Consider the following 10,633-nt stretch of genomic DNA (forward strand, 5'->3'; position numbering starts at 1 on the left):
TCCGCTCCAAACTCCGCAAACTCCTCGAAGATTGATTGTCGCTATACGACGTCGTCGCATCGCCCGCTACAGTCAAAGCACGCAACCGGATCGCCGCCATGAGACCCACGCTCGCTCTCCAGGGCAATCTGCGGCGCCTGCCGCTCTCCCCCAAGCAGGCGGGCAAGGAATACTACAAGGGAAACCGCGTAGGCTCAATGGGCACAATCAACAGATTCGGAAACTTCACACCAGACTGGAGCAAAATACGGACATTCGTATACCCGGTTCACGGTACCAAGAATAGCGAGGTGCGTACCATGCTTCATAGTCCAAGAAGACTGCGACGGGCTAGATTGATGATAGAAGCTCAATCAAGACTAATGCACCCCACAGTTGACACCCTTCGTCGACGCCAGTCTAGAAAAAGTACGCGAAATTGACGCCGGCAAGCTTGAGAACTACGAGAAGCGTTTTACAGGCGAGGACTACCTGAGGGCGTGGAAGATGGCAGGTGGACACGATATCGTGGAGACGGGAAGTGGCGCGGTCGATTCGGGCAGGAATATTCCAACGCCGTTTGAGGAGAGGCCTGCAACGAAGTCATGATAAATGTGGAGGACGGGAAGAGGAAACTTCCGACAGATACGATACCAAGCCGGTGATAGGGTGATGTCAAGAGCATCCTGACCAGGATATGGTTCAGTGTGATCACCTGGTGCTGTATCGCCATGGACACAAGAGAGCGTTGGGCATGTATGATGCTACTATGGCGGAACAGGAGGTTTCGGCACAAGACGGCGCAGACATACCGCCAAGCGGCTTATGATGTTGTATATACTGTACATTAGGGTATCATATGGTCCCATCTATTCATAACACATGCCGACCCCTCATTCAGTTTCCTCATACCATTCAGCTCTCTCTCCTGACGCCAAAAAAGTAGTTGCCCCACCCCTCACTCCCTGCCACCTCCTTCCACCCCAACCCGGGCACGTAAACCGTACCCATGACCTTGACGCTCCCCCAGCCAGGCTGTTTCCCAAACCAAGCTCTCAACTCTTCCTCATTGACATACTTGCTCCACTCATGTGTCCCCTTGGGCACAATCCCCAACACATCCTCGGCAACGACATTCGTAACAACCCAACTCGTCCACGTCCTCGCAATCGTGCTCATAATCAGCCAACCACCGGGTTTCACATGTGGTAAAACGTGTTCGAGGAACGGGCCGGGCGCATTGACGTGCTCGATGACTTCGAATAGCGTTACGACGTCGAAGGCTTCGGAGGGCGAGGCAGGCTGCGGCAGCTGTTCGATTGATGTATTCAAGTACGTGAGTTTCCCCGGCGAGGTCAAGGTGGGATCTCGCCTTTTGTGTGCTTCGGCAATGGACAGGACCTGCGGTGTGGGGTCGATGGCTGTGACAGATGTAGTCGTGGGAAGGCGCGCGGCAGATTCAGCAAAGATGCCGCCGCCACAACCAATGTCTAGGTATCGTAGCTTTTCCTGTGGGTTGGGAGCAGAGGTGGAGGAGCGGCATTGGGAGATGAAGGTGTGGCGTAGCGGGTTCATGAGGTGGAGTAGGCGTGAAGGGCCGTGGGGGTCCCACCATGATGAGGCGAGGGCGTTGAAGTGCGATACTTCTGTTGGGTCGACCGTCGAAGTGGAATTCGGGGTGGGGTTGTGGTGTCGTGACGCGGTGGTGGACAAGCCTCGTGAGGGTCGTGGTATCCGGAGTGGCGATTGTGCGGCAGCTACATAGCTTTTTTGGGGTTGCGGGAGGCTTCTCCGTATTGAGCGTAATGCGCGGGCTGTATTTTGTGGCTTCATCACGGCTCTCAACGTTTGGGTTGGTGTTCGTGCTTGGGAGACGCGGCGCACGTTGATGTCACCAAAAGTTTGGAACTGCAGCCGAGGCCGTTTTGATCTTAGTCATCTGCTCCATACTCCAAAAGATGCCCATCCCCACTCACCAACACCACACCAACATGGCCAAGTATCCTAATCTCGTGGCTGTTTACACGCGATGCTCTTCAAGTCGAAGGTAAGCCCATGTTGCTACCCTACAATTTCATGCGATAGCACTTTCGCTATGTCGCGCAGCTGTGCCAGTCAGCAGCAGTCTCGCTCCCTTATTTTTATATCATAGATTTCTCCACCTGCTATCTGAATCATCACCTCTGTCTACGCGCCCAGAAAACTGGCCAACCCCATGGACATACAGCCCGAAACATACAGAATGAAAACTTTATTAAGAATCTGACCAAACATTGGTGTGTCCAAGCACAATGACTTTTCCAGTCATTTACCTCTAAGGTGTCTTAGCAAGTCATTGTAAAAGGTACCGATTGCCGGGATTGACGAGGCTCGGATCACAATGTCGCTATGCTAGTGCGCCCACTTCAACGTTAGGATCCTGTCCGGAGCGAGTGCGACCCTGCTTCGTTACGCCCGTAGCGCTGGACCGATCTTTCCGCAACTGGGCTTCGGCCAACTCTGCCGCTACGTAGTAGGGCCTCGACACTCCGAACATCGATTGTTGTCGCTCGGTCCCATGTTTTACGTCCGTAATCTCGGGCCGAAGGTACTCAAAGTCGGCTGCCTCAACAATAACCTTGTATTCTCTAGATTATCGTCTGCTTATCTTTGAAGCCTTCGACCAGGTGGAGCGGCTTTCGTCGCAACTCCAAGCTCGGCGGCAATTTACTAGAAACCTACGTGGACAAGCCAAGGTATTGTGAATTGCTGGCCATATCAACACCGAAATAATAGTGCCGAAGAAGCAGTCCGTTCAACTTGGTTCAATAATGGCTTACAAGTCGTACGCGTCCATCATAGATTCAGTGTCAGAACGATGCATGGACAAGGTACCTGCTCAGGTATATAGGTGTGCTCTGTCCTCTATCCTCTTGAAACATAATCCTGTTGTTTCGAGAACACGAACAATTCTTTAACGGGTCGTCGAACATTGCCCGATTCATTACTGCCCGCTGTATCTTACAAAGCATACCGTTTTTTAACATGACCGAAACTATCTCCCCCGACTACCTCGTCGTCGGTGCAGGTGCTGCAGGCATGGCCTTCGTTGACACTTTGATCACCTCCAACATCAAAGCCACAGTAGCCATTGTCGACAGCTATTCCCGCCCAGGAGGTCACTGGACAATCGCCTATCCACATGTTACCCTCCACCAGCCGTCCAAGGTCTATGGCGTGGACTCCCGAAAGCTTGGAGACGAGAAGATTGACCAGATTGGTATGAACAAGGGCTTTTTGGAATTAGCAACAGGTGACGAGATTGTTGCGTATTACAGCAGAGTCATGAGAAGTACCTTTCTTCCGTCTGGTCGGGTTGCGTATTACCCATTGCACAACTATACTACCGAAGGAGAGTTTGAGTCGATTGCCACGGGAAAGCGTTACCAAGTAGGACCCAACACTCGTATCGTAGACGCTACGTATTCCAAGATCACAGTTCCAGCCATGGGCCCACCGTCTTACGAAGTCTCAGACCAGGTCAGCCTCGTTACGCCTAACGCTTTGGCAACTCTTAAACGACCTTATGGCGGCTATACTTTGGTTGGGGCTGGAAAAACCGCAGTCGACGCGTGCGTGTGGCTATTATCTCAAGGCATCCCTGCACAGCAGATTTCCTGGATCATGCCCCGCGACTCTTGGTTCCTCGAACGCGGTACACTCCAGGCACCAGAAAGCACACCCAACCCTGAACAGCAGTTGAAAGAAAAGGCCGATGCACTCATGGGAGCCACGACATCTGATGAACTTTTTCTGCGCATGGAGACATACGGACATGCGCATCGTGTAAACAAGAGCGTGAAACCAGCCATGATCAAGGCAGCGATTGTCTCAAAGCCAGAGCTTGAAGAGATCAAGCGGGTCGAAAATATTATACGCCAGGGACGAGTCAAACGCATCGATTCAGACAAGGTGACTTTGGAGCAGGGCACGTACAGATCGGTGCCCGATACTCTCTACATTGACTGTACTGCGACTGGTTATCCATACCGACCCGTTGTTCCCATCTGGAAAGGCAGACACATAACGATCCAGATGGTAAAGTTCGTCCAGCCTACTTTCAGCGCCGCCCTCCTTGCACACGTCGAAGCTACCTACAACAGTGAGGAAAAGAAGAACGCATTATGCAAGCCTCTTCCTTCCATGAGTAAACCAGCGGATTGGTCCACTACGCTTCTCGTTTCTATGCAGAATAGGTTGAGGTGGATCGAGGAGCCGAAGATTACTGCTTGGCTTGAAAAGTCGAGGCTGGAAGCTCCGGTTTTGGGGCCGCCGCCGAGGGATCCGGAGGAGGCTGCGAGACATAATGCTAGTATTCCGCATCAGATTAGGGCGATGTGCGATAAGTTGGAGGAGATTGTTAGGAATGATACTGCACTTGCAGCCGGTCCCTAGTCGTGATCTTGTTCATCTTGGAACGATGTTTCATAGACGGCTGGCAATCTCTTTGTTGAACTGGGTTTCGTTCTCTGATTAGTTTTGATCGGCTTTACCAAGTGGTATGTAGCAATTCAACTATACTATTCGTTTATCGCCATACCTGGGCTCCATTGACAGCGTTAGCTTGCTTCGAGTAGTGTCCATCTGTTTCAACTCGTGTAGGGCCACTTCCTAGGCCCTTTGTATACATCTCCAGACAACCGGAAGAAAGATGCATAGACCATTATTACGGTCGTAGCGACTAACGAGGCTGAATTCGAAGCTCCAAGCGGCAAACAAAGATAGATGTGCCTGGTTGACCACTTTGCGAAAACCCTCCATACACGTCGTTGACACAATAAATCGGACACCTGGTTTGCGACTAGCGCAGGCAAATTGTCCGATTCATTGAAACACCCCGGTGCATATAAGATTTGACACTTCTAGATCTTCAGAGATCATAGGTACCGAGGTTGAGACGAGATCTGCAACTGGACGCCTAACCCGAAATCGACTTGCCTAAGTACTGTCAGGGGTGAGGACGCTAAGCCTGGAGTATGTGCTATAGTCACAGTCAATCGTTGCTCGGCAGCAATTCGTCCAGGTGCAGATATACTCTGACCCAAGTTCCATGGCTAAACAACGCATGTATCCCGTTCTACCTACTATACTCCAACAGGTACGACTGTCAGTGCCTGCGAAACACTGCAGCCAATCATGCAGTCTGAAGTTGAAATTGTGGAATAGCGGAGTATCCGGAAGTAGCTCGTGAGATATCGAGCGGTGTACACGACGCGGCTTGCAAGTACTTGCGCGCCGCTGCATCTGGATTAACAACTAAGTTGGGGTGTGCCCATGTGATGGTGTTGAGCGGTCCAGCCTCGTTTAGCCTTGTCTTGCCACCACGCTACCAGGGGTGTACGTACCTGATGGATCCACACAGCGATCGACACATCCCCAGTTCTCCGCAATTACTCTAAGCGATTCAGCTCCCAGGAAACGCGCTAGATTACGCCTTTTTCGAGTTTCGTCGTGGACGTGGCCCCCTTCGGCGATTGTGCTGTTCTTTTTGGTGAATTTTTGCTTACTAGGAGGAGCGACCATATCTGCTTTGAGACAAAATGTTCAGCTGGGAGAGCGTTGACAATACCGCCATGCATGGAAGATTTTGACTGGACTATGTATAAATCTGTTTGTCCAAGCAGGAACAGCGTTCTATCGCACGACCCATCGTCACTGCGCCATAATTTTGAACACTTCCATCTGGTCCCTTCGTCATGCGTCTCTCATCATTCATCGCGGTCGCTGGAGTCTTCAGCATCTCTGCAGTCTCAGCCGAACCCACCACACCTAAATTGCAAAAAGGTGTCGATTGCAAAGCTGTCAATTTAGCACTTACGGTGCTCAAGGGACTGGGGCCCCCGGCTACGTCTTTCTGTAGTTCCTATTTGAAGGTCCCTGCCACCAGCACAGTGTCCATAACAACAACTACACCAATAACGTAAGTGACGAAAGAAATATCGAGTTGATTTCATGCATTGACGATACGATCTTATAGTACCTTGACAACCTCCACATCAACCGTCACTGTCACAAGCTCTGTCTGCGAAGCGCCAAAGCGCCGCAGCCCTGGCCAATTGAGCAACGATCGAAGTAGCGATGTGCAGACAGAAGAATTAGACGCAGAACCTGTCAAGCGTCACAACATCCCTGCTCTTTCAGTCTTTGCTGCTGCAAAACTATCATCGGGTTGCAGTTGCCTCAGCCTCATGCCGAAGACTTCAGTCACCGCGACTGTCACGGCGCCAGCCTCTGTAAGCCATCCGTGTGCTCTTCACATATGAATTTCTTCATACTGATGACTTACAATAGACTGTCAATGTTGTTGCTACAACAACAGCATGTGTTATGCCGGTATGCACGCCGAGCGGTGGACGCTGTGATTTGTCAGACCCAGGAGCGTGCTGCAATCAAATTTGCTTCAATTCGAGTCCCTTTCCCTACTGTGGCTAATTCTCATGTTCAAACATGGTGTCGATAAACAGTGGGTTGTTGAAAAAATAAAATTTTCTGGTGCTTGTAGCCGAACTGCAACGACATTTTGGATGCTTCTCTGCCAGTGCTCGATACCCTGTGGTGCCTGTTGAGAAGACATTCTGATACTGTCTATTTTGCTCTTTCAATGAAGTGACACATATCCCCAATCTCCTTGCTTGGAGAAAAGGAGAAGAGAAGAGACGGACTATCTTGCCGGCGAGATTATACCATCGATGAAGAGAGGTTGCGATATTGTGTCTCTTCCTGATCTTTGCAAAGAATTGCCGTTGTACGTGTAAAGGTTCTATCAATGCCTCAAAGGCTTTGAAAAAACTCGTAGAGATGCTCGTTGACTTGATCCGCCTGTTCAATATGAAGAAAATGTCCAGAATCCACAGACCTAATCTTTATTCTCGGAGCATAGGGCAAAGTCGCCATCAGCTGGCGTGCCGGAAGACCAACAGGATCCCTGTCGGCCCCGATGAAAAGTGATGGTTGCTCAATTATTCCTGACATCGGTCGAACTTCGTCTTCGTCTTCCGAGTTGATACCTCGCAAAAGCGCTTTGTACCATCTCTGAGCTGCCTCAACACCACCCTGTGCTCGGGTAATGGTTTTCCATTGCTCTCGAGTAGAGTTAGTGATGTAATCGTTGCCGTATTCTGCCATTCTATTCCCTGCTAGCCATTCTTGGGATGCGCCAATTTTGGCGATATTCTCAATCCAATCTGTCGGTGTGTTGGAAGAGTAATGAAGGGAGTAGAAGGAATCCAACTTCGTCATTGTCAGCTTATACGAAAACTAGGTCGAGATGAAGCACTTACATGTTCGTCCATGAGGACGTGCCCATCTGGTTGGTTATAGTAGTACCAGTACCCGAGAGCGGGGTAGCCGACTTCGTTTTGTGAGATGTTGTTGTAAGTCTCGACGTAGGTCATGTTGACATCGACGCCGGGAGCAAAGTATCCGATATCCAAGAACGCAAGAGCTGAAAGGTACTTCGATTGATACGTGTGAAATCGCGAAAGTAGGAAAGATCCTCTGAGGCACTTCAGTACGAAATTTCTGGAAGGGATAGGCGTCACCGTGGCTATGCTTACAAGTCATGCGAGACTGCGACTACGTTCTCGATGCCCTCACAATCGAGCAGTTCAGCAACTTCAGATGCCATCGTCTTCAGACCATAAGCTTCCAGTTCCACGGGCTTGTCTGTGCCACCAGTACCCAGAAGGTCTGGAGCTATAATGCCATAACCACGTCTGGTGAAGTATTCGATCTGATTGACCCAACTGTACGAAGACTCTGGGAAGCCATGAAGGAACAAGAGGTATGGTTTGCCACTATCGCTAGGAGAGTTGATGGCGTAGCGATATGTTGTTCCAGAGGTAGGAAGTTTGACGCTCTTCATCATACGCACATAACTAGTGTTTGCGATGTCCGCCTCATAAGACTCAGCTTCCGATACTGTTCTGGAAACCTAGTAGACGTACCGTTTCAAGGTTTAGATTGAACTGACATGTCGAATTCTGGCATAATGTTAGCATTACGTTCCAACTACAGCTCATGTTGGATTCATCGGTACCCCTGCGCGACGTTGTAGTGTTGGCGTTGCCTCTGATGAGATTAAGAGACTACTTATCAATAGGAGAGCTTTGAGCGAAGAAAACATCGCTAAAGTCAAGAGGCAGAATACGTCCTTGATCTTGGAAGTTGTCAGTCATCATGGAAGGATCAAGGGTTGTTTATGTACATGACCAATTGCACATGCAGCCAGCTCATGCTAGCCTCAATTTTGCGAACAAGAGGTGCCAAGAGAAAAATTCATTTGGTTTAGCAGATCGAGGTGATTGTTCATCAAGAACCATCAGATTAGTAAATCGTGCCAGATGTTCCGAGATTGTTGCGCAAAACGACCGTTACGGCCGAGTGCGGCTAAATTTGCCCCGTCACATTTTCCACATATGTGCTTCGCTCGATTCAACCTTCTCATTCATTCAAAGAGTGCTAAATGTTTTAATTGCATTACGTATGATCGCCTCGCCGGGATGATTGGCAGAGACGAAGTGGTGTGGTCGTCTGTCAGCTCTGACTTTATTGCTCCACTACATAAAGGAGAGAAACCAAACATCTTGTTACAGCAGAGTACTTCTTCCTACTACAACAAATCGTATTAGAGCTGAATAAGAATGTATAGAAAATCTAGAAGTCTATAATACTATTAATATCTATAATCTCTGTCGTTACAAGCTAATGTAAGCTGTAAGGTAGAGCTTCTTATCTGTACCTGCTCGACTTTTCTCTTGTGTAGGGTGGCTCTTTAAGATCGACCTGCGAAGCAGCTCGTTCATGGCAACTTGATTTATTGTGTATCTCGGAACGTTAGAACTGGGTAAAATCAACTTGGCCGTGTCCTCAAAGACTCGTACATCACCTGACCATTTGGATACATCTCGTTACTGTACACATTCCCACGCCTCGAAGGGTACACATGAATAGTCCCAACAGAGAACGGCCACTAATATTGCTTGAAGAGAATGTAGGGTTTGATATTGGGCGCCCAGACTGCTTCGACATTGACTGTGACATCATGACCATACGAAAACCCCTAGCGTAGGAAGGCACTGACAGCTACAGAGCCACAACTGCAGACGCAGACTCCACCCCAATCGTGATGTTGCCTCCAACAATGGCCAGGAGCTTGCTGGATTCGGGAGATGAGCCCTTCCGAAACATTCAGCCATACTGATAAGAAATAAAGCTACCAGAAAATGAAGGAAATGAACGTAGTGTAATCACCATTCCAGTTCGGATGCGGGTTCTGCGATCTGTTGACAGCAGCGGCAAAGAGTTGCGTTCGACACCTAAGTGTAGCTTGAGCATCATAAGAGACACCGAGAAGGGGTGATCAGACACCACAAGCCCCAAGTATGAAGCAGATTTGCTCCATAGTGTCAATCTACCAGGCATCTCTGTGCAACTCCGTGGTCTCGCTCCACAACATGGCCAGTTGTTGTGTGCCCGATGCACCTTCAGATGACGTTTCTGAGCGATGTTTCGCGTCGTATTTGAACAGCAATGTCCCACGCGGTGTATATCTTAGTGTGCGTTTGTTGGATGTGGGCACATATGCCTGTTCTACCCACCGATCTGATTGACCAAGCTTTGGGATGTGAGTAACTGCTTCGGCCTTCATCCGGTCCCAGTACCCACGGTAGTCACCGTTTTCTTCCCAGTTTGAAGACGGATGAACGAGATATGCCTTGATGTGGTCGTCGTCGAGCTTAGGTGCAGCTAGCCGCAAAGAGTCTTGTTGTTTGTTTTCGCCACTTCCTTTACCGTTTCTCATGCCCTTGATGACCGTTTCCTCGAAAATCTTGTCTTGGTCTTTCTTATATCTTTCCCAAAACTGATTAGTTTTGTCTATAGAGAACGCTATATTCTCCCAGAAATGCCCGATCCATATACCCTTGCGGCTGATGATAGCCAGCATAGTACATCCTGTCAAATGCGTAGCACTAAGACTCAAGCCATCATCATTCTGGTAGAATTTGTATTCCTCGAATAACGAGGTGTTGACGTCGTACTCAGTCTTCGCCGCATTTGTATCCCTCACGCCCCAAACTACTGGCTCGGCTTCATTAGTCTCATCCCTGATATATTTGGCTATGTTCTCAGGTGTGGGTAGTTTCATGCGTCGGTCGATGGTAGAGTTGTCGAAGGAGACCACCAGACTCCTCTCTGCGATGCCGGGGCCTCTCTTGGGCGCACTGCATTTCGAACGACCGTCACGGCTGTTGAGCTTTCTTTCGAAAAGGGAGTGCTTGCTAATACCGTAATTGACCACACGAGCATTCTTCTGGGAGAACTCATCGGCACTGTTTGAATATCCTTGGCGACCATCAACAAGAAGTCAGGAACATAACAGAGATTGCAGTACTTACGCAAGATGACGTTCGCAGTTGAACAGTAGATGGCTAACAGAACCGTGAAGAGAACAATATTCATATCTTCCACTCTTGCAGGTCGTGAATATTTAGTATTCTTCTTGAAATATTATGCGCTCACCAGTTTTGATGGTCACACCGAAGAGTCGTTTTCCGGCACGCAGATGTGTGTGTTCGCCATCAGTTGAAAGCCAGAATGACTTGGAATAGATACC

At 49.3% G+C, this 10,633-nt stretch overlaps 6 protein-coding genes across 6 annotated transcripts; 3 read left to right on the forward strand and 3 right to left on the reverse strand.

The window, feature by feature from the left end:
* Window positions 1-98: 98 nt before the first annotated feature.
* GT037_008176 (uncharacterized protein) lies at window positions 99-588 on the forward strand (the record flags this gene model as incomplete). Its single annotated transcript, XM_038933223.1, has 2 exons — window positions 99-290; window positions 376-588. The coding sequence occupies 2 exons, from the start codon at window positions 99-101 to the stop codon at window positions 586-588; spliced, it is 405 nt and encodes a 134-aa protein (XP_038783888.1).
* Window positions 589-894: 306 nt separating this feature from the next.
* GT037_008177 (hexaprenyldihydroxybenzoate mitochondrial precursor) lies at window positions 895-1,812 on the reverse strand (the record flags this gene model as incomplete). Its single annotated transcript, XM_038933224.1, has 1 exon — window positions 895-1,812. The coding sequence occupies one exon, from the start codon at window positions 1,810-1,812 to the stop codon at window positions 895-897; it is 918 nt and encodes a 305-aa protein (XP_038783889.1).
* A 1,191-nt stretch (window positions 1,813-3,003) lies between these two features.
* GT037_008178 (uncharacterized protein) lies at window positions 3,004-4,413 on the forward strand (the record flags this gene model as incomplete). The annotated part of the gene is made up of 1 exon (XM_038933225.1): window positions 3,004-4,413. One exon carries the CDS (start codon window positions 3,004-3,006, stop codon window positions 4,411-4,413), a length of 1,410 nt encoding a protein of 469 aa, XP_038783890.1.
* A 1,301-nt stretch (window positions 4,414-5,714) lies between these two features.
* Window positions 5,715-6,450, forward strand: GT037_008179 (uncharacterized protein; the record flags this gene model as incomplete). Its single annotated transcript, XM_038933226.1, has 3 exons — window positions 5,715-5,938; window positions 5,996-6,251; window positions 6,310-6,450. 3 exons carry the CDS (start codon window positions 5,715-5,717, stop codon window positions 6,448-6,450), a joined length of 621 nt encoding a protein of 206 aa, XP_038783891.1.
* A 339-nt stretch (window positions 6,451-6,789) lies between these two features.
* Window positions 6,790-8,007, reverse strand: GT037_008180 (uncharacterized protein; the record flags this gene model as incomplete). The annotated part of the gene is made up of 4 exons (XM_038933227.1): window positions 6,790-7,248; window positions 7,299-7,515; window positions 7,575-7,943; window positions 7,991-8,007. 4 exons carry the CDS (start codon window positions 8,005-8,007, stop codon window positions 6,790-6,792), a joined length of 1,062 nt encoding a protein of 353 aa, XP_038783892.1.
* A 1,423-nt stretch (window positions 8,008-9,430) lies between these two features.
* On the reverse strand, window positions 9,431-10,479 carry GT037_008181 (uncharacterized protein; the record flags this gene model as incomplete). The annotated part of the gene is made up of 2 exons (XM_038933228.1): window positions 9,431-10,362; window positions 10,416-10,479. 2 exons carry the CDS (start codon window positions 10,477-10,479, stop codon window positions 9,431-9,433), a joined length of 996 nt encoding a protein of 331 aa, XP_038783893.1.
* Window positions 10,480-10,633: the final 154 nt, after the last annotated feature.

Source organism: Alternaria burnsii (assembly GCF_013036055.1).
Source record: "Alternaria burnsii strain CBS107.38 chromosome Unknown 753, whole genome shotgun sequence".
Taxonomy (NCBI): domain Eukaryota; kingdom Fungi; phylum Ascomycota; class Dothideomycetes; order Pleosporales; family Pleosporaceae; genus Alternaria; species Alternaria burnsii.